Raw genomic sequence first — 23,016 nt, forward strand, 5'->3', positions numbered from 1 at the left:
CTAATAAATGTCCTGGGTATTAGTAAAGTGACCCTAAATGTTTAGAACCTTTAATGGGAAATTAAATCGAGGGTGCAAATTAATTGAATACAGAAAGGGTCACATCAGCAGCTCTGCAGCATTTTCTAAGAAAGAAAAATGAGCTGAAATCTCACTGGGTTGAAGTAATAACAAGCCAGAATTATTAAGTCACTGCACACAACCTTAGGGCAACTATGGACAATCAACTGTCCTTTTCTTCACATATTGCTGAGAGCACGTGCTCATGGCGATTTCTCCTTTTCAACATCAGAAGGATTCGTCCATTTCTATCCACACCGGCTCCTCAGGTGCTTGTTCAGTCCCTTGTCATTTCGAGACTGGATTACTGCCACTAGCTCCTGGCAGGTCTGCTTCTGAGCTCCATTCAAACCCTGCAACTGATCCAGAATGCAGCTGCACGATTTGTTTCCAACCCTTCCACCACCCCGTTGCTACGCTCACTCCACTGGCTTCCTGCATCAGATTTATAACAGTCAGTGCGTTTACATGCACATAGAGTAAATCGAATTTCTGCCGTAGCTCGACTGAAATCGAAGTTCTAAATGCCATGGATACACCTTAGCTCGGCTGAAGTCGAAACGAACTGTCTCGTCTCGTCTTCTTCCGCTTATCCGGGACCGGGTCGCGGAGGCAGCAGTCTAAGCATGGAAGCCCAAACTTCCCTTTCCCCAGACACCTCGGCCAGCTCCTCGGGAAGAACACCGAGGCGTTCCCAGGCCAGCCGAGAGACATAGTCCCTCCAGCGTGTCCTGGGTCTTCCCCGGGGCCTCTTCCCGGGGGGACATGCCTGGAACACCTCCCCAGGGAGGCGTCCAGGAAGCATCCGAAAAAGATGCCCGAGCCACCTCAGCTGATTCCTCTCGATGTGGAGGAGCAGCGGCTCTACTCCGAGCTCCTGCCGAGTGACTGTGCTTCTCACCCTATCTCTAAGGGAGCGCCCAGCCACCCTGCGAAGGAAACTCATTTCGGCCGCTTGTATTCACCAAAAACCCCTATGGAGAAAAAAAATCAAGGACCGTGACGTCGCCCGGTATGACGCAGCCGGGGCCCCACCCTGGAGCCAGGCCCGGGGTTGGGGCTCGTATGCGAGCGCTTGGTGGCCGGGCCTTTGCCCATGGGGCCCGGCCGGGCTCAGCCCGAAGAGGTGACGTGGGCCCGACCTCCTGTGGGTTCACCACCCACAGAGGTAGCAGTAGGGGATTGGTGCAATGTGGATTAGGTGGCAGTCGAAGGCAGGGGCCTCGACGACCTGATCCCCGGACACAGCGGCTGGCTGTTGGGACATGGAATGTCGAAACGAACTGGATTTCTTGTAATTGAGCTACACGACCTAGATGATGCGATTGTAGCCGAGCTACTTAGTGCATGTAACCCTATCGAGCTACGTAGTCGAGCTACTTACTTCCCTTCCGGAAGTGACGAGTGACGAGACCACAAGTGGGAAACACAACAGCCTCGGTCGGCATGACAACAGTAGTAGTAGCGAGCAGCAGAAGAGGTCAGGAGGAACAAGGAGACAAAAAAACAAAAACAATTGAACTTTTTGTGTGTTTATTAAGACATAAGTTAAATTGTAAGCAAAAAATGGACTTTAGAAAAATATACAATTGTGCAAAATAAGTTGTCTTACAAAACAGTGGTCTGCGCAAGACAGTTTGTAGCCAACAGGTGGCAATGACATGTGGTGTGAATGTAAAGTGGAAATCGGAAATCACTCCTCTTCTTCATGACGACAACCGGAAGTCTACCAACACGATGGGGCGTGTAGCGCCACCTGTGGCTCGGGTGCACAATGTACCTCACACAATAGCTCGATTTCCTTGTGTGCATGTAGGATTGGATTTCTCTGGCACCCCTGCTGGGACCCTTAGCTCGATTACCGACAGTAGCTCGATTTGGATGTGCATGTAAACGCACTGACTGATGCTTGCCTACAAAGCCAAAACCGGACCAGTGCCCACCTACCTTAAAGCCCATACTTCCTCTGATCCTCTAGCACTGCTCGAGGATCTCAGGGTACAAGGAAGGAATGCATCAAGACTCTTCTCTGTTTTGACATCTAGGTGGTCGAATGAACTTCCTCTAGGTGTCTGAACAGCTGACTGAATGTATATCGTCAAACAATGTCTCAAGACCTACTTCTTCCTGAAGTACTGAAATGATCACTTTCGTAAAAAAAAAAAAAAAAGTTTGTGCTTTTCCTACTATATTACCTCCCCGATAGACATCAGTGTTAAACTCTATGATCTAGTGAATCAGTATCAGGATGTATTTAATGATAGAGCCTTCAAAGCACTTCTGTAAGTCACTCTGGATAAGGGCGTCTGCCAAATTCCATAAACGCATAAAATTATGCAAGATAAGATAAGAGTCTAATAGCGGTGCGTGCATGTGTGGTTAATGGCTCTCACAGGTTTGCGGAAGGCTTGAAGGATCTGCCTCCTCAGCACATGAAAGTAGTTGGCTGGAGTGGAGCAGTTCACCACTATCCAGTTACAGTCATACAGCTGCTGTACCTCAAAGTCAGCTGTGATTTTCTGAAATGAACAAAAATAGTATGAAGAAAGACGTACAAAATAGACTGCCTATTATCTGGCATTGACACCAATTCAAAAGTATATTGTGTCAGACTTGCAGGGAAAACGTCAGGGTCATCGTTGCACATCTGAAGGAAGCGCTCCGGACGAGCGGAGGAGTGTTCGGGACCCTAAGAACATCAAACATCAGCTGTGTGTTATGAATGGCAAAGATTTAAAATCAACAGAGAGAATATCCAAGGAGAACTGGAACATACCATTCCTTCCATTCCATGTGGAAGCAGTAGGACAATGCCATTCTGGCGAATCCATTTGGCCTGGCCAGCACAAATAAACTGGTCGATGATGCACTGGGCTGTGTTGTGGAAGTCTCCAAACTGTGCCTCCCAGAGCACCAGTGCATTGGGGCTGGCCATCGCAAAGCCCAGCTCAAAGCCTAAATAGGGATAGGCTTAAAATCACACTTTATAGAGATACAATGCATCTTAAAGGAATACTCCAGAGTGAAATGCTTTTTAGGGCTATTTTCGCATGATCGGGAGTGCATACGTTGAGTTGGTAGCACAATCACGTCAATCGGTTGTGTTTTGAGAAAGTTGTTTTTTTTGTGATTTAAACCGAAAGCGCTAACGCGGCAGTGCGAGGGGCATGCCATTTCGCCGATACAAAACGCTGTTTTTAAAACCATTGCCAAGGTCCAAACAACATTACAGTTCAGTGGAAGTGAGTACAGGGTTCCTACACACAAACCGAAGTGTCCCTGGCTCTGTAAGCGTACGGACAGATCGTCTAGAAGACTGAATACAAAACATGTACCTTCCTGAAAGTAGTTGTTCTCTAGATGCCATCTTCAGGGGACAGTCCGTAAAAGTCGAGTGACAAGCTAAATCCTCTGGAAATGCACAATTTCATAGCATTTTATGGAAACACAGTCTAGTGTTTAGTTCGAAATTAAAAGGAAACTGCACGCAACAACATTATAGTCCAAGCAGGTTGGAATTTTGAATGGGAGGTCATGTGATGCTATGAAATTGTGCATTTCCAGAGGATTTAGCTCTGCACTCGGCACTCGACTTTTACGGACTGTCCCCTGAAGATGGCGTCTGGAGAACAACTACTTTCGCGAAGGTACATGTTTTGTATTCAGTCTTCTAGACGATCTGTCCATACACTTACAGAGCCAGGGACACTTCGGTTTGTGTGTAGGAACCCTGTACTCACTTCCACTGAACTGTAATATTGTTTGGACCTTGGCAATGGTTTTAAAAACAGCATTTTGTATCGGCGAAATGGCATGCCCCTCGCACTGCCGTGTTAGCGCTTTCGGTTTAAATCACAAAAAAACAACTTTCTCAAAACACAACCGATTGACGTGATTGTGCTACCAACTCAACGTATGCACTCCCGATCATGCGAAAATAGCCCTAAAAAGCATTTCACTCCGGAGTATTCCTTTAAAGCACAGCCTAATAACCATGTTTTGCTAAATATGCACGTAATCGAACAACAGTACCAGACTGCATTTAGTGTTACCTTCATTTTTAATGTAGTTGTTAATTAACTGTACAGAAATGGCACTGTGGACAAACTCCAACACCATAATCGGAAATCATGACATTTACGTCATCTTCTACAAGCCCTACCTCTTTTGTTCTGTGGTGCACGATAGACCAATTAATGCAAAAGGTGGCAACTGTTCGACACTTCATGTGTTCAGCAAATTTGTCCAGTAAACTAAATTTATTTGTTCAGTCAGTGCGAACACACTAGACCAGGGCTTTTCAAAGTGTGGGGCACGCCTCCCCTAGGGGGTGCCAGAGTTCTTCGGGGGGGCGCAACGTGAGGAAAAATAAACCAGAATAAGTTACTATTGCGGATGTTTAGCGAACTTCAGCTAGCCTTTACCAGAGACAAAATGGATCGATTTTTAGTACCTAAAGCTACAGTGAGTGAGGAGACAGAGTCTGGGCCAAGCAGAAAAAGAAGGAAGTATGACCACGATTATTTAAAGTTTGGATTTTCATGGACTGGATCTGTTGTCTGCCAAGAGGTGCTAGCTAACGATGCTATGAGATGTTTAAAATGTGTAAAACAAGATTTAAAAAAAAAAAAAAACCACAAATGTTTAAAATGTGTAAAAAAAAAGATGTCTTAAAAAGCACAGATGTTTAAAATGTGTAAAACATGTTTTTTTTTAAAAAAAGCAGATGTTTAAAATGTGTAAAAAAGTTTTAAAAAAGCACAGATGTTTAAAATGTGTAAAACAAGATGTTTTTAAAAAAAGCACAGATGTTTAAAATGTGTTTAAAAAAGATGTTTTCAAAAAGCACAGATGTTTAAAATGTGTAAAAGAAAAAAAATGTGTACAACAACCATTTTTTTAAAAATACGAATGGAACATTAAGTATAGCAACAATAAAAATTGGGGGGGGGGCGCTGTTGTTTATTTGCTCTCTGAGGTAGAGGTCTGCGCGGGTCAGATTTTTCAGTCCCGCTCCCGCCCGCGCCCGCAAAGAATTATGATTTTCAGTCCCGTTCCCGCCCGCGCCCACAAAGAATTATGATTTTCAGTCCCGCTCCCGCCCACAAAGAATTATGATTTTCAGTCCCGCTCCCGCCTGCCATATTTTGTCCCGCTCCCGCCCGCAAATCCCGCATGATGCAGACGTTCGCGTTATCACCGGCGCGGGAACCGGTGGTGCGGCAGCACCCCCTGGTGGTGGACCCTCAAAACTGACATGAACATAAAACAAAACTTACGTGAAAATATATTTATTTATTTGTTTTCATTTGGCTCTGCTGATTTTATATGTCATGTTTTAGATGTAGGATGATGAGGGCTACATTTTAGTTATTTAAAAAAGGATTTAATTAAAACTTAACTTAATATGTAGCCTAGTGGACCATCAGAATTTTTTTTGTCGTGACGTTGACGTTCAGCTTTTCAGCGCGCGAAATTACAACAGGAAGCGAGTACGAGTCGACCGTCTGTAGAGAAGAGTTAGTTAGTTGATACTTAATAGTTACTATGTCTCAGAAGAGAACCGTGTGGATTTAAGTGGAATAATTGCGAGAAGTCATATGATCAAGACAGCGTTTTAAGGTAAGGCCATTTGGTTATTAATTTTGCCCACTGTGTCGTGTTCACTTGAGCCTATTTAGTATGCCTTGAACAAGTGCAGGTGTTGCTAGCATCGTGCTTTGAAGTTGACTCAGATGTAACTACAGTCTTAAAAAATGTTCGTTTAAAATGGTGTGTCCATGTTCATCATGTTTTACTTTTACTTTTCTTAATGGAGAGTGTGAAATACCGCTGCATCACTTTTATGAGTGATTTTTGCAATAGAACACTAAGTTAGTGTCACTAACCCATAGTAGTAGGATGAGTGGGTTCATGGATGTCGGTCTGTTGATTGAGAGAACCATGGTGTTTGTGTTGTTCCAGCGAGAGTGTTGTTCTGTTTCATATGTGTGTGTGTGTGTGTGTGTGTGTGTGTGTGTGCGCGCGTGTGTGCGACTAACTACTGTATTTGAAATGCACACTCGCTTGACTGGATCTGGGTATGTAAGGCTGTAATCGGGTGGAATCCGCGTCTCCTTCAGTTTATCTAGAGCAGATGTAAAACCTGCGACTGTTAAACCACAGCTGTGCGCTTCTGCTTCTAAAATAACCTGTCCTTCGTAATCGTGTTAACTGAGAATTGTCATTGACAGACAGGCTTCAGATTCTTCCGTCATCACTCAAAAAAAACCCCCCAAAAAAACCGTCGTTTTTACAGATTAGGCCTATAAGTAGTAGGCAGTTTAACGAAATATTGCAATTGCAAGCTTAAAAGGATTTCGGACGCCTGATTGGTTAAAATGCAGGAAATTGCATCTAAGAAATACAAAATTTTCTGGGGGAGGACCCCCCTTCAAAAAAATGTCCCAGGTCACGTCACAGCACCCCCTGCCGACAATGTCTTCCCGCGCTGCTGCGCGTTATTTCTCAGGAAAGTTCTTGTTTTGACACAGCGTGATGGTGCCCCGCCCCCTACTTTGAGTGGATTTGAGCATAAATATCTACAGCTCACGTTCACGTTTGTTATTATTTACCTTGTTTCTGAATTCAGCATGTAGTGTCTCTAGTAATAATAATTAGTGCTGTGAAGCGATTAAAATATTTAATAGCGAATCGCACATTTTTGTCACATGAGAAACCATTGTAATTCTCTGATCAGCATAAAAAAGTGAATGGGCTTGTTTTGTACCAATTTTTTTTTTTTATTATTGCAAAGCAGAGTTAGCAAGAGAACCATGAGTGAACAGCTCTAATCAGAGAGACAGGTTATACAGTGACGGTAGGCTTGACTCAATGCTATCTCAGAAATCCTTCCTGTAATATGCAAATTTGGCCACCTCTGATTGGACAGCCAAATTTGCATATTACAGGAAGGATTTCTGGGATAGCATTGAGTCAAGCCTACCGTCACTGTGTAACCTGTCTCTCTGATTAGAGCTGTTCACTCATGGTTCTCTTGCTAGCTCTGCTTTGCAATAAAAAAAAAATTGGTAAATCACTTAGTTAGTTAGTGTAAATCAATCTGGTAATCTGACTCTCTCTGCAAATTTAGGCATCTTAAAATGTTTTTATTAATGCCAAATAAAATATCCAGCACAAATTATATATGATAGACATAAATTAATAATTTATAAATTTTATTTCAAACACGTTTTTAGTTAGCAGGACTGCAGCTTATCACCGCTCCTGCCCGCGCCCGCCCGCGCCCGCATATGTACACTCCCACTCCCGCCCGCATATGTGCACTTCCGCTCCCGCCCGCGCCTGCAATGAGCTTTCAAAATTTGTCCCGCGCCGCACTGCTTTGCGGCGGGTCCCGCGGGAGTGCAGGGCTCTACTCTGAGGGGGGGGGGGGCTGACTCTCCCACACTTTGAAAACCCCTGCACGAGACAGTTGTTAAACATGCAAATTGAAACACAGCTCTTGTTCAAGCATGACATCATTCTAAGAAGCAAGGTTAGTTTCCGTGTCATATAATCTTAAGATGTAAAACATTTACCTAACACCCCATACTCTGAGAGTGAGCTATTGCACACAGTGTAAGGAGCCTGATTTTGATCGATGTGATTCATAGGGGTGCAGGTTCTCTTGTCTACCTTCTGATCATGCAGTACGTGGTGGCGGTGGCTGTGGTCAGGACAAAGAGAGGCCGTTAAAGTAAACTACCAGCAATCTGACAAGGTTTGAGTCATGTCAGACGTAAACAGTCTACTCTGTAAGCTGATGTGAGCAGAACCTGAAGGTGCCTCTCTCCACGTCCTGGCCGCTAAGCCGCACATGGATGCCCTCTTTCAGCAGGGAGCCAAATGCCATGTACTCGCCCAGGGCCCAGTCCACCATCCGGTTCTCCACCATCGCCTCTCTGCTCTTCAGGATGCGGCTCAGACCTTGTAGAGCGAGAGAGAAAAACAGATTTAGTTCTGAGAAAGCGCATGTTTGTGCATAAGAGCGTGATTAAACTCAAACACACCTCTGTGGATGGTGAAGCCATCAACGGGCACAGAGGAAGCCACTTTTCCGATGTGGACAAGCTGCTCTTCATTCAGGCCAGTGGAGGGACAGTTCATACTCTTCGGCTGGCCATCCACAGTGAAGAAATCTGCACACCCAGTTATTCCCCATTTAAGTCAATGAGGCTACAACTAAGACACGAGTATCTTAGTATCTTAGTCACAGGTACAGAAGGTGGGGTGAAAAAGCACCTCTATAAGATTGTCATGAAGCAACTCTGTGGTAGTAATGGTATGGAGAACTTTAATCCATGACCCACTGTCACACAGACACATACCAGGCCAAGGAGAGTCAAGCCAATGTTTGATGTGGAGGATCTTCTCGTCTTTGGAACGCACATAAGCCTCCTCACAGATCTTGTCATAACTGGCTACCTCTTCCTAATGGTGCAAAGAACATTTGCCTTAAGATTCCCAGAATTAACTATTATTTATATACTGCAGATTATGTTCATGTCTTTATATGCTGAATTGTGTTTGATTATCACAAGTGTACACATCCTGCCATCTGACCTCATACTCCTGCCTGGTCACAACTCCCTCTGATATGAGCTTCTCTGCGTATTTCTGCAACACAGGTTTCTGTGTCTTTATCTGTTTGTACATCAGTGGCTGCGTGAACATCGGTTCATCCATCTCATTGTGGCCGTTCCGCCGGTAACATACCTGCAAATCCGTCCATGTATCAAAGTAAAAACAGAAACTGAACCAAACATGAGATGTAAATGAGAAGGTAATGACAGAATTATGAAAATGTTCCTTTTTAGTAGGAAAGAGCAGGAAGTTTGCGGCTTACCAAGTCCACCACCACGTCTTTATGGAACGTCGCTCTCCACTCGGCAGCAACATTGCACACGTACATCACAGCCTCGGGGTCGTCTGCATTGACGTGGAAGATGGGGGCGTTAACCACCCGCGCCACGTCAGTGGGATAGGGAGAAGAGCGGGCCATACGTGGGTCAGTGGTGAAGCCAATCTAATAAGGCAACACAAGATGGTTGAGGGTTGGAACTACTCCTTTATGTAAGACTTATATAATGTCCCAAGCAAGTCTGTTTACACTTGACCATTTCATATAGTTGGGTTGGATCCTGAAAAGATTTTAAACCCATGCATTTGCACTTAATGGATGGACTGATATTTGAAGGGGTGCCAAATTTCTAAAGTCACATCACCATTTTCATGAGCCCTTGAAGAGCCAAAAGCTGATGCCGTTATTATAGTTATTCATACCACAGATTCTTTAGTGTAGTAGCAAAGAAGAAATCACGCAGCTTAGATCATACATGTCTTCAGTCCACCTCTTGCTTTTGCTTCCCCCCCCCCCCCCCCCCACACACACACACATTTGTTGTAGGTTGCGACACAGATGTATTTTGACATTTGGAGTAAAGCATAACATTAAAGGTGGGGGCATTGTGGCTCAGGTGGATAAGGCGCCATACCATAACTCCGGGGACCCGGGTTCGATTCCAACCTGAGGTCATTTCCCGATCCCTCCCCGTCTCTCTCCCGCTCATTTCCTGTCTCTACACTGTCCTATCCAATAAAGGTGGAAAAAGCCCCCCCCCAAAAAAAGCATAACATTAAAGGTAAATTAGTAGAAAGCAGCAGAGAGCTTGTAATTGTCAGTATTCAGTAGAAATACAATGGAAAACACGAACAAATTAAAATAAATAAAAGCAAACAGGCATCCAATGAACCCATGTGTCCTGTTGCATTTGTTCTGTCACTCTGTCTCAATTTAAGTCTCTATAATAATAATAATAATGGGCGGAGGGCGGCACGGTGGTGTAGTGGTCAGCGCTGTCGCCTCACAGCAAGAAGGTCCGGGTTCGAGCCCCGTCGCCGGCGAGGGCCTTTCTGTGCGGAGTTTGCATGTTCTCCCCGTGTCCGCATGGGTTTCCTCCGGGTGCTCCGGTTTCCCCCACAGTCCAAAGACATGCAGGTTAGGTTAACTGGTGACTCTAAATTGACCGTAGGTGTGAATGTGAGTGTGAATGGTTGTCTGTGTCTATGTGTCAGCCCTGTGATGACCTGGCGACTTGTCCAGGGTATACCCCGCCTTTTGCCCGTAGTCAGCTGGGATAGGCTCCAGCTTGCCTGCGACCCTGTAGAACAGGATAAAGCGGCTAGAGATAATGAGATGAGATGAGATAGCGCCTTTCACAAACCCAAAGGACGCTTTACACAGGAGTTACACCAAAAAAAAAAAAAACACCCACACTAGGAAGAGTAATGTGAGGTAAAGAGGAAAGTTTTCAGGTTAGCTTTGAAGGAAGAGAGAGTGGAACAGTCACGAAGCGATTGTGGTAATGAATTCCAAAGTTTAGGAGCAGCAACACTGAATGATTTGCCACCCATAGATGCCAGTTTAAAATGTGGGACAGTCAAAAGTCCAGAGACAGAAGATCTGAGGGAGCGGGAGGGACAGTACAAATGAATTCTCTCACAGAGATAGGAAGGAGCGAGACTATGATGAGCTTTATAAGTTAGAAGCAAGATTTTGTATTGTTCACAAGGTGTTTGTATGATATTGATATTTATAGGTAATTGGAATAAACACAAATATAGATATTACTGACTGTCCCACTGTCTTGTGTCACACTTTTAACTGAACCTTATTCCAAATATAGCTGGCACAACTATAGATGAATGTTTGCTGTAATATACTTGGACATCTCATCTGAAATGAAGGGACAGGACACGCACCTGATTGTTGACTACCACATGTACTGTGCCATGAGTGGTATAGGAGGGCAGATCACTCAGGTGAAAGGTCTCATACACGATGCCCTGTCCAGCAAACGCTGCATCTCCATGTAGCAGAATAGACATCACCTAAAGGGAAGGACAGAAAGGTCCTTGTTTTGTAAACGGACATTCAAAATCTGCACTTTTCACTGTGGCACTGTAGTCTGCTACAGTGAAGCAGGTTAAGACATTAAAGATGTCTAGGTTGCATCCCCTGTTCTGACAAAGTGACAAGCTGGTGAGGCAAGATTCCACGGAATGAAAGCTGGCACAAAATGTACCGACAGGTGACAAATTACAGGAAAAACCTGAGTGACTGAATAAGATGGAAATGACTTTGAAAAAGGTTTCATTACTGGGACGCTGACAGCAAGAGTTTCAGTTACAAAGATGTATAAGGAACAACGTTGATATTAATTCAGAAAGTGACCAAGATCATAGAAGGGGAGGGATGTTATAGCAGGGTTGCACTGCATCAACACCTCATTACAAAGACAAACGCACATCTGAGAGTTCAGAGGTGCAAAAAAACAAAGGCAGAGATGTGGAGAAAAAAAAAATCATACAGTCAAATCCTTATTCGAACAAGTGGACGAGAGTGCGAGTGGCTTACACCAAGACAAACATACGGTACAGATGACTGTTTTGCTGTGGAAGGCATTTTTTACTGGCACATTGTGCTGAACTAACAACTGTTCCCTTAGAAAGAAGTGTCACAAAGTTATTTAGCCTGAACCGACCATCTTTATTCTATGGCGAATCATTTCCACCTGATGTAGATGTAGAAGGGCACAACAATAAAACAAATGTACAGTTTGTCCTAACCAGTATATCAGATCTGAATGGAGAATATAAGAGCTTTTATGACTTGACAGTGCAGACCCTGTTGCCTTCAGTGTCTCCGCAGTAGAACTGCTCAGCTTTGGTCTTGCCCTGCACTACCGGGTTCACTGCCTCCAGGTGAGATGGGTTGGCCACCAGCGACAGGGTAATGTTGCGGTCAGTCACGTGGTTAGTCCATCTGTGATATGTCCCCAAATGATACTTCACATCACCTGAACCCTGACAGGCAAACAACAGAAAGGAAACAAAGAACACAGAATGAAATGCTGACAATGCTCTAAAACCTGTTTAAACCAATTAAGGGCAAGTGTGACAGAAAAAAATGTGTGAGATAAAACCACTGGAATTCTATACAACCTGCCTTAGAACTGAAGGTTGTATTTTTGTTTCACTTCGTTCTTTCCATGCCTTCTTTCTTCTCATTTAGAATGGTGTGACAAGGGCGATAATTAATATAAAATTGATACGGTGATAAATTATTTCACAATACAATTTTCTGAATCATCATGGACGTCTTGATATCTTTTTATTTTATTTTTTAAATAATTACAAACTGAATCTGATTTGATGGTAATATTTTGGAATTAGGCGGCACAGTTAGATTAGATTAGATAACTTTATTTGTACCCAAAGGTAGATTTGGTGTGCAGCCAAGTGATCTCCACTCATACAAAACATTTAAAACAAAGGACACACTTAACATACAAACATTTGAAATATTACAGAAATGTTTAAAAATGGCGGCACGGTGGTGTAGTGGTTAGCGCTGTCGCCTCACAGCAAGAAGGTCCGGTTTGAGCCCTGTGGCCGGTGAAGGCCTTTCTGTGTGGAGTTTGCATGTTCTCCCCGTGTCCGCGTGGGTTTCCTCCGGGTGCTCCGGTTTCCCCCACAGTCCAAAGACATGCAGGTTAGGTTAACTGGTGACTCTAAATTGACCGTAGGTGTGAATGTGAGTGTGAATGGTTGTCTGTGTCTATGTGTCAGCCCTGTGATGACCTGGCGACTTGTCCAGGGTGTACCCCGCCTTTCGCCCGTAGTCAGCTGGGATAGGCTCCAGCTTGCCTGCGACCCTGTAAAAGGATAAAGCGGCTAGAGATGATGAGATGAGATGTTTCCTCCGGGTGCTCCAGTTTCCCCCACAGTCCAAAGACATGCAGGTTAGGCTAATTGGTGGCTCTAAATTGACCGTAGGTGTGAATGTGAGTGTGAATGGTTGTTTGTCTCTATGCGTCAGGCCTGTGAGGACTTGTCCAGTGTATACTCCGCCTCTCGCCCATAGTCAGCTGGGATAGGCTCCAGCTTGCCCGCGACCCTGCACAGGATAAGCGGCTACAGATAATGGATGGATTGTGGAATTAATCTTTTGCCTTTTAGGCCACACCCACTTCACATCTTCACAATGTTGGTGTTAACTGGCTCAGGAGCGTTTCTGCCTCAATAATTGTCAAAAAGTGGTTGAACTTTATGAACAATATAACCATTACCTGCCAATCAATTATAATGGGGCAATGTTCAAGACAAGGTCCTGAGGAGGTCTGCTGAGTTTTGGGCGTGGTCATCAATAGTTCCATACCATATATATGTGTAAGCTGAAATGCTCTTATAACCACAAGCCAAGAACCACTGGTGATACCATAGCAACTGCTTCATAATGCCCCATCAACCCCTTAGTGACACCAGGGAACTCTGTCGGCTGCAAAATCACATCAGCAAACGCACTTTTCGAATTCTGTAACACTGCCCACCACTGTGTGTAAAAATGTCACCTTTGCAGATACACATAGCAAATCTAAAGTTAATTTGAAACCAGCTTGGATATTCACTGTTATGAGCAGTCATGACTAGTGTGACAAAAGACTAAAAATCCCAACCTCATCAGCAGCCTCGAGCTTGGAATCAAACTGACAAAAGATCTGCTCCAGCTCTTTATGGATGACGTTAGCCAGTACATTCAAACGTCCTCTGTTGGGAAAGGAATACTGAAGTGAAACACACTTGATGCATGCAAGCTTACTTAAACCTAACTTACCCAAGCCTGTGCCATGACTAAAATGTGGCAAAATTTCAATCTAAACAGAGTGTGAGAATGAAATCTGAGGAGTGGCTGGGGTACCTGTGGGGCATACCCAAGATCATGCTCTCTACACCGTTCTCACTCGACTTGTCGATGACTGTCTTGAGGGCAGGGATGAGTGCTTCGCATCCCTCCAGTCCAAAACGCTTCTCCGAGGACCACTTCCTCTGCAGGAACTCTTCAAATCTGTTGGAAGCAGAGAAAACCCACCATATCATAGTATGATCCATTGATGGTAACAAAATTAAGAATGTAAGGGGTTTTAAATACCTTGGGTATACAATTACCAACGATGAAGAAAAGACGTCTCGTTTCCTATTTGCAAGAATTGGAGCGGCCTACCAGAAATGGAACGAGCTAAAACATATCCTCACAGATAAGCGAGTCAAACTATCAACTCGAGTCAGATTCCTCACCATGTGCGTGCGATCTCGCCTTCTATATAGTATACAGGCATGTGCACTGACTGAAAAAGAGTTGGATACAGTGGAAGTGATCTGGAATGGATTTCTAAGGAAAATGGTCAAGGGTGGGTTTCAACGCATCAGTGCTCCCACAAGAGAAAAGCAAGTGTCCGATGAAGTGAACTAGATTGGAGATACAAAATTTCCAATGAAAAACGGAGGGAACTTACAGTGGTGCTTGAAAGTTTGTGAACCCTTTAGAATTTTCTATATTTCTGCATAAATATGGCCTAAAAGATGATCAGATTTTCACACAAGTCCTAAAAGTAGATAAAGAGAACCCAGTTAAACAAATGAGACAAAAATATTGTACTTGGTCATTTATTTATTGAGGAAAATGATCCAATATTACATATCTGTGAGTGGCAAAAGTATGTGAACCTTTGCTTTCAGTATCTGGTGTGACCCCCTTGTGCAGCAATAACTGCAACTAAACGTTTCTGGTAACTGTTGATCAGTCCTGCACACCGGCTTGGAGGAATTTTAGCCCATTCCTCCGTACAGAACAGCTTCAACTCTGGGATGGTGGTGGGTTTCCTCACATGAACTGCTCACTTCAGGTCCTTCCACAACATTTCCATTGGATTAAGGTCAGGACTTTGACTTGGCCATTCCAAAACATTAATTTATTCTTCTTTAACCATTCTTTGGTAGAACGACTTGTGTGTTTAGGGTCGTTGTCTTACTGTATGACCCACCTTCTCTTGAGATTCAGTTCATGGACAGATGTCCTGACATTTTCCTTTAGAATTCACTGGTATAATTCAGAATTCATTGTTCTATCAATGATGGCAAGCCGTCCTGGCCCAGATGCAGCAAACCAGGCCCAAACCATGATACTACCACCACCATGTTTCACAGATGGGATAAGGTTCTCATGCTGGAATGCAGTGTTTTCCTTGCTCCAAACATAACGCTTCTCATTTAAACCAAAAAGTTCTATTTTGGTCTCATCGGTCCAGAAAACATTTTTCCAATAACCTTCTGGTTTGTCCATGTGATCTTTAGCAAAGTGCAGACGAGCAGCTGTGTTCTTTTTGGAGAGCAGTGGCTTTCTCCTTGCAACCCTGCCATGCACACCATTGTTGTTCAGTGGTCTCCTGATGGTGGACTCATGAACATTAACATTAGCCAATGTGAGAGAGGCCTTCAGTTGCTGAGAAGTTACCCTGGAGTCCTTTGTGACCTCGCCGACTATTACACGCCTTGCTCTTGGAGTGATCTTTGTTGGTCGACCACTCCTGGGGAGGGTAACAATGGTCTTGAATTTCCTCCATTTGTACACAATCTGTCTGACTGTGGATTGGTGGAGTCCAAACACTTTAGAGATGGTTTTGTAACCTTTTCCAGCCTGATGAGCATCAACAACGCTTTTTCTGAGATCCTCAGAAATCTCCTTTGTTCGTGCCATGATACACTTCCACAAACATGTGTTGTGAAGATCAGACTTTGATAGATCCCTGTTCTTTAAATAAAACAGGGTGCCCACTCACACCTGATTGTCATCCCATTGATTGAAAACACCTGACTGTAATTTCACCTTCAAATTAACTGCTAATCCTAGAGGTTCACATACTTTTGCCACTCACAGATATGTAATATTGGATCATTTTCTTCAATAAATAAATGACGAAGTATAATATTTTTGTCTCATTTGTTTAACTGGGTTCTCTTTATCTACTTTTAGGACTTGTGTGAAAATCTGATGATGTTTTAGGTCGTATTTATGCAGAAATATAGAAAATTCTAAAGGGTTCACAAACTTTCAAGCACCACTGTACAAACACTCCTCCTATCTGCATCTTCTGTCAGTGCCAGTATTTGAAATACCTAGGCCATGTTTGCAGGTTACAAAACTGGGCCATACAAAAGCAAGTTCTTTTTGATTGTAGAACACCGACCAAAGTCTGGACTAAGGTCGAAAAGTTGCTTGGGGTGGATAGGACACAGGCTAGGCAGTGTATAATGGACAAAACAAGGCTTATGCAACTGATGGATGTTAGATTACCCCCATCAGGAGCGCCCCAAGGCCAGTAATGTGCCAAGAGGGAAATATGATGATGATCCACAATAGGGGTATTCAACTAAAATGTGTAAATTTGCTTACCACAAAATTCATTTCAAATCAGCTGAAAAGGGACAAGGTAACATTTTACCCACCTAGTAGAGCGGATCATGCGGGTTAGAAGATTACGTTTCTCCTCTGGAGTGAACTGGATCGTGCCAGGCTTCTCAAACTTTTGCCTGATCCATTGGCACTGTTTGAAATCATTGATGAACATAAACTCCACTCCAATGTGCTGACAGTACGCCATCTGCGAGCAGAGGGCAGCGTTTAAACATCACTACATTCTTACTTATGACTGTTACACTGTAGACGTCTTCGATAAACACTAAACAAATGTCTCCTCGATGAAAATAGCATCATGTTAGTGATTACATGCTTTTTAAAAACTGTTTATGTGGACAGCCCAACATGCAAGTCCCTGCGTACACCGTTACTATAGAAACCTTGTGGCTGGATCTACTGTCCAAGCTGCTGTTATGGAAAATTAATCAACATCGTCTGACCAATGAGAATTGATCAATAGTGCTCTGGTATAAATGTTTATTACTTCATGCTATCCAGCCAGGCGGCACGGTGGTGTAGTGGTTAGGGATGTTAACCGATGACCGTTTGACCGATGGTTGACCGAATCAACGTCAACCGGTTAATTTTTTTTTGGTTGTCGGTTAAAAAAAAAAAAAAATCGTTTTGAAGCTGCCGATTTTGGAGCGGAGAACCTGGAATTCTGCGTTGTAAACGCTTGGGGCATGCCATGCGGTGTAAGGACGACAGCTGACAAATCAGAAACACCCATTCAGTCATGTCCCGCCCTCCCACCCCAGTTGAAGACAGCTGCCAATCGGCGAAAGAAAAGTCTCAGTGTTGGATTACATTTTACTACGATGTTAACCAGGTACGTAACATCAAGGAAATTCTTGACTATCAAAGAAACAAGAACACGGCGCATGAATGAAGTCGATGGTTGATTAGTCTGGTGAATATTAATGTCAACGTAATAATAATACACAAGACCTGAACTAAAACCTGGTTACTCACTGATGTTACTTAGCATCAGACAGTTGCTATATTAGCTTAGCGGCTAATCAGCTCAGCTCCAGCTATCCCATTCCCAATGGCTGTGCACAATTAGCAGCCATGTAACCGTAATATCAGTAGCTGGAAAACAATTGCAGTATGAGGTCTCTGTGTCTCACTTCGAAGAAAAGTGCCTAGTCCGTAGCAGTATGCTTCAGAGCAACTTCAATACCATGCAGTAATGGCGTGTTGATATTGGTAACGGCGTTATAACGATTGTAGCTAATTAATTAGATTACCTGGCGTTATAACAGCCTTTATTTTAACGCCGTTATTCCCATCACTTCTTCTAGCACTTGAATTTATTTTCAACACCATCATGGCCAACTGAAACTGTCCCTAAGCTGGAGCCATTTGTCCTCCGCTCCAATACAAACACCTCGACATCAGTGCCGCGTTTGACTAAATGTTTCGCGCTGTAGAAAAGGTAATGTGAGTGGAGGGCAGCGACTGGGACTGAATGTGCGGATGCTCATGGTTAGATTTAGAATAGATTCTAATAATTCCGATTCTAGAATTTTAAAAACTCATAGGTTAACCGACTTTAACCAGCTAATGAGGCTCGGTGGTCAGTCAAGATTTTTTTTAGTTTTCGCCATCCCTAGTAGTGGTTAGCACTGTTGCCTCACAGCAAGAAGGTTCTGGGTTTGAGCCCAATGGTCGACGGGGGCCTTTCTGTGTGGAGTTTGCATGTTCTCCCCATGTCTGTGTGGGTTTCGTCCAGGTGCTCTGGTTTCCCACCACGGTTCAAAGACATGCAGGTTAGGCTAACTGGTGGCTCTAAATTGACCGTAGGGGTGAATGTGAATGGTTGTTTCAGCCCTGCGATGATTTGGAGACATGTCCAGGGTGTACCCCACTTCTCGCCCAGAGTCAGCTGGGATAGGCTCCAGCTTGCCCGCGGCCATGCACAGGATAAGCGGTTACGGATAATGGATGGATGGATGGACTATCCAGCCACTACATACAGTAAGTATGCACTGTTTTTCATTCATATAATGCATGTTCATACAGCAATGCAGCATGTGTACCTCTAAGTGGTGGATGATCTCTCTGAGTGGCAGCGTGCTTTCATTGCCCCCGATGAAGGTGGTGGTGGGAAGTCGGAACTCTGTGTCCAGGTCTGAATCGCTCAAACCATAGAAGCCTGAACACACAGGTAAGACAGAGGAAATGAAGCGCCATCATCAGTCATTCCAACATACCCAAACCCGAAAGAGAGAGAAAAAAAAAAAATCATCGTGTTAGAGGAGTACCACATACACACCACAAGGAAAACTGATCCATGCAGAGAATGTGAAAAAAGGTAAGCAAAGTACTAAAGCGCAAAAGAAAGAGATGAGGAGATGAAGTGTTTTATTCTTGGTACCTGAATATGAATTCATTTGATTTCTTAGGTCGCTTTTTCAATGATGCGTTCCATAAAACTGGCTTGGAAGGTTCACTTACTTTTTAGTAGTTTGACGTTACATTATACAATCTAGGCGAAAGGTCAACACCCTTTAGATACGTGCAGCATGAATGACAGTTTCCAAAACAAGAATGTTCTCTTGTACATTTCGTACTCTAAATGTCAAATACACGTGCTTACTTTCACTGACTACGCTCTATGAGGTGTAAAAGTTGGCATCTTTGCCATTTACATATTGTTCATTAAACAGAACTTGTCCCTTGTGTAACAGACTGTACACAAGTTTTGTACATAAACAGCTGCAAGGACTTTGTTTCACGGAATCTGTAAACATTCCAACTGTGAACACTTTGTTTCCTTCCCTGCTCAAAAGCCTCGACTATTACAGTTATAAGAGTGAACCTGTTACAGAATGAAGGGACGATTGGAATAATCGAAGCTTGGAGAATGTAAGATAAGCCCCAGATGCAAAATAAGATGTTACATCTGGGCCTGGTTTAGTTTTATATCCAATTATAGTCAATTAATCCGTCTAAAAATGATTTTAATTAATCTAGCAACTGTGTCCCTGTTTAAATAGCAATAATGAATGTAAGCTGCCCCCCATGAGTGGTGTAACATAAACGTGTTTGGCTCTAACAGTTAACACCAGTATAGATATCCATGTCCAAGGGTCCGAGAGAACACATTTCACCATGTGTTCTGGCTGGGAAGGGTGAGATTCGGCACGGTGGCGTAGTGGCTAGCAATGTCCCCTCACAGCAAGAAGGTTCTGGGTTTGAGCCCAGCGTTCGACGGGGGCCTTTCTGTGTGGAGTTTGTTTGTTCTCCCCGTGTCTGTGTGGGTTTCCTCCAGGTGCTCCGGTTTCCTCCACAATTCAAAGACATGCGGTTAGGTTAACACAGGGCAGCCATGGTCTGAGGTTGGGCTGAAGTGCCCTTGAGCAAGGCACCCAACCCACACCTGCTCCCTGGATGCTGTAGCATAGCTGCCCACTGCTCTGGGTATGTGTCGGTGCTCACTGCTCACTTGTGTATGCATGTATGTGTTCACTGCTTCAGATGCGGAGGTTACATTTCACTGTGTGCTTGAATGTATGTGCGACAAATAAAGGCTTCTTGGCTTCCTCTCTCCCTTCTTGATTTGAGTGACATTAGAGACTCGTGGGTGGCTGTGAGCTCATACCAAAGAAACCGGTTAGTGTCTCCGCCAAGAAATACAACACTAATGTAAATAAACAGAGAGAAAACTAGATAGAACTCGACGACAACGGCGTCGATGGGGATGCTTCCGCCCGGTAGACTCCACGCCTTATTAAGTTGTGATTTGGGGATGGACATTTGACCTCACAGTAATCTTGACCTGGTGAAATTACTTGTATTAGCCTTGGAGATATTGTGTTCACAAGGTTTTCGGACAGACATTTGACCTCACAGTGACCTTGACCTTAGACCTTTTGAACTCAAAATCTAATCAGTTTATCTTTGTCCCCAAATGCACAAATGGTGAAAGTTTGGTGAAATTCCTTTCATCTGCCTTGGAGATACTGTGTTCACAAGGTGTTCGGACAGACATTTGACCTCACAGCGACCTTGACCTTAGACCTTTTGATCTCAAAATCTAATCAGTTCATGTTTGTCCCAAAGCACACAAATGGTGAAAGTTTGGTGAAATTCCTTTCATTAGCCTTTGAGATATCGCGTTCACAAGGTTTCGGGACGGACGGACGCACGCACAGACAGACGGACAACCCGAAAACATAATGCTTCCTGCACCTTACGGTGGCGGAGGCATAAAAATGGCACAGCATTACAGTACACCAACTCTGAAGTTAAAGCTATTCAAGGTAGTGAAACAGTGATCCTTGTGCATGCTCAAGTTTGAATTAAATTCATCTGTGCTCATCTCCACAACACCACGAAAGGATTTGGGTCTCGGCTGAACGTCTAAATCTCTAGACAGAACAACACAGAGCCTGTCCTTGTTCGAATGTGGGAGTTGTTTTACTTCTAACAGCAATGTTTGAAAGCAAAGTGAAAGGGACAGAAAAATCCCCTTTCTATCACAAAAACTGTTTTGAAGCGTGACACTGTAACAATCTAACCTGTGGGTATACCGACATTCTTAGACACTGATACCGTTTCCAGTAACGATGACGCTGTTGACAGAACACAAAAGATTCAGGTGGGTTTTTTTTTTTCCTGCTTGCTACATGAATATCACTGTTGAATTCATGATTCTGATTGGCCAGAAGGTGTTGATACATTTTTTATAACAGTAGCCTTACAACTGACTGGATCTTGTTTATATTAATGTGCTCTTTCTATAATAACAACTTATACAGTTGGACGTTGCATGTAAACAGATTATTTATTAATATGGGAATGCTTTCTGTGAAGAGACAAGGCAGGGCCTAATCATCCCCGGCGAGGGTGTGTGATGCTGAAAGTCCCAAAACACCCGATGATCCCAGGTTACATCACTGATTATGTGTCCAAGTGTATGACGAGAAACCTATTTAACCTTTGTGGAAGGAGTCTCCAGTGGCAGCTGTGACTTTAAGCCTTCCAACATGGGTCCATCTTCAGTACGAAGGGTTTCTATGGTTTCTCAGTAACATTACAAGCTGTATAGTACTTCAGTGCACCTGTGTTGAGCTGCATCACATGTTGTATTACTTGCATATTGCTTCCATCTTAAACTACTCATCCTGAGTACGGTGACTCTAAAAAGAACTAGCAGTGGCAACAATAAATCAAACTTTTTGACTTAAAATAATTATGGCCTTATCAACAAAATGCGTTAACTAAAGCCAAGAAACACGGCCTGACTTTAAGATACTTAACTTCTCTGTAATTATTGCGTGTGTGCAAGCTAGAAATGGCTTGAGGACAATTCAAAGTGAAATAAAGAGACTGCTGTTCACAGCATAAATGGAAATACAGATAGCGATCCCAGGAACCCTGCATGGATAGGGACACTATCACTAGAAAGGTCTAGAAAGGAAAGAATCAATGAACTAAATGAAAGAGAATAAATTGTTCCAGGTCACATGGACAGTTTCTAATGAGTAAATATACAGGAGTCAGACTCCACTCTAGGTAAAAAAAAAAAATTCTCCCTGCTAATCTCCTCTATTCCCCTTTCCCCTACTGACCCTGACATGAACTTGGCCCACCCATTAAAAACATGCAGGCAAGTCAGGCTGTAGTGACATTTCATGCAAGTTAAAGCAGTCAACAAAGTCGAGCACAGTGTGGATGAACGTGCATGCTTTTGCCACAGAGTGACATAAATCCCTCAAAACTCTCTCTTCACACCCACCCGTTGCGTACCCTCACCAAGCTTATGGGAAGACGTGAAATATCCATGGGGATGCACAAATTGAGATCAGCATCCATAATTCCCGAGGGGTCCAGCTGGGCAACGTGATGCCCGCGTATCTGTAAGAGTTCAGGGTTTCAGCAGAGATAGAGAAAACAGGAGCAGCAGCAAGAACAGGAGAGAGAGAGAGAGAGAGAGAGAGAGAGAGAGAGAATAATCCGAAAGAAAGTGAAAAAGTAAAAGCCAAAACAGCCAGAACGGATGAGACAAAGAACGAAGGCAGGAGGGGAAAATAAAAGCAAAATTAACACAGACTGGTCAAGGTCACTCAGCACAAACAATACACTCTACAAGCGCTTCTCACCGACTTGTCGGAACCCCACTGTAACCGGGGAATCGTCAAAATTTACACAACTGATGCCCAAAGGATCAAGTTTGGCCACATGGTGACCTCTCACCTGCAAATGAGGCAACAGAACGATTGAAATAACTAAGTGTTGCTTTAGTACTTATAAAAGTAAGTAAATTTAATAATATTTCATGGGACCTTTTTTTTTTTTGCCTTGTTACATCAATAATGTTAATAAAATGAATTCAACACAATTTTCTTTATGGACAGCATCTGATTAATATGAAGAATAACAAAAGTTGAATTCACTCAAAGTTAAATGAATTAGACTGTAACCAATACTGGATAATAATAATAACAACATTTCTGCAATTCTATTCTAATGTTTTTCAGCTCGTGCAGTTGCAATTTTATACTGGCACAGACAAATGTATTCATCTGTATTCACCTATTTGAAAAGGGAAAAACAATTAGTATGATCATAACTGAAACACAAAACTCTCA

At 43.4% G+C, this 23,016-nt stretch overlaps 1 protein-coding gene across 4 annotated transcripts in view; it reads right to left on the reverse strand.

Moving 5' to 3' along the window:
• Positions 1-23,016, reverse strand: part of ogdhb (oxoglutarate dehydrogenase b) — a 49,523-nt gene that overhangs the window by 20,507 nt on the left and 6,000 nt on the right. The window contains exons 4-19 of one of the 4 annotated variants that reach the window (XM_060908354.1): positions 22,528-22,621; positions 18,460-18,575; positions 16,447-16,601; positions 13,862-14,008; positions 13,620-13,710; positions 11,788-11,967; positions 10,864-10,992; positions 8,948-9,127; positions 8,665-8,817; positions 8,430-8,532; positions 8,112-8,240; positions 7,878-8,028; positions 7,641-7,768; positions 2,837-3,015; positions 2,678-2,749; positions 2,454-2,579 (exon numbers count right to left, since the gene is read on the reverse strand). In XM_060908354.1, coding sequence (XP_060764337.1) covers positions 2,454-2,579; positions 2,678-2,749; positions 2,837-3,015; positions 7,641-7,768; positions 7,878-8,028; positions 8,112-8,240; positions 8,430-8,532; positions 8,665-8,817; positions 8,948-9,127; positions 10,864-10,992; positions 11,788-11,967; positions 13,620-13,710; positions 13,862-14,008; positions 16,447-16,601; positions 18,460-18,575; positions 22,528-22,621 — 2,133 coding nt within the window. Of the gene's footprint in view, positions 1-2,453; positions 2,580-2,677; positions 2,750-2,836; positions 3,016-7,640; positions 7,769-7,877; positions 8,029-8,111; positions 8,241-8,343; positions 8,533-8,664; positions 8,818-8,947; positions 9,128-10,863; positions 10,993-11,787; positions 11,968-13,619; positions 13,711-13,861; positions 14,009-16,446; positions 16,602-18,459; positions 18,576-21,362; positions 21,495-22,527; positions 22,622-23,016 lie in introns of those variants that run through there. The other 3 variants (XM_060908355.1, XM_060908356.1, XM_060908357.1) reach the window with 3 other exon arrangements.

The sequence above is a fragment of the Neoarius graeffei genome, chromosome 25 (assembly GCF_027579695.1).
Source record: "Neoarius graeffei isolate fNeoGra1 chromosome 25, fNeoGra1.pri, whole genome shotgun sequence".
Taxonomy (NCBI): Eukaryota; Metazoa; Chordata; class Actinopteri; order Siluriformes; family Ariidae; genus Neoarius; species Neoarius graeffei.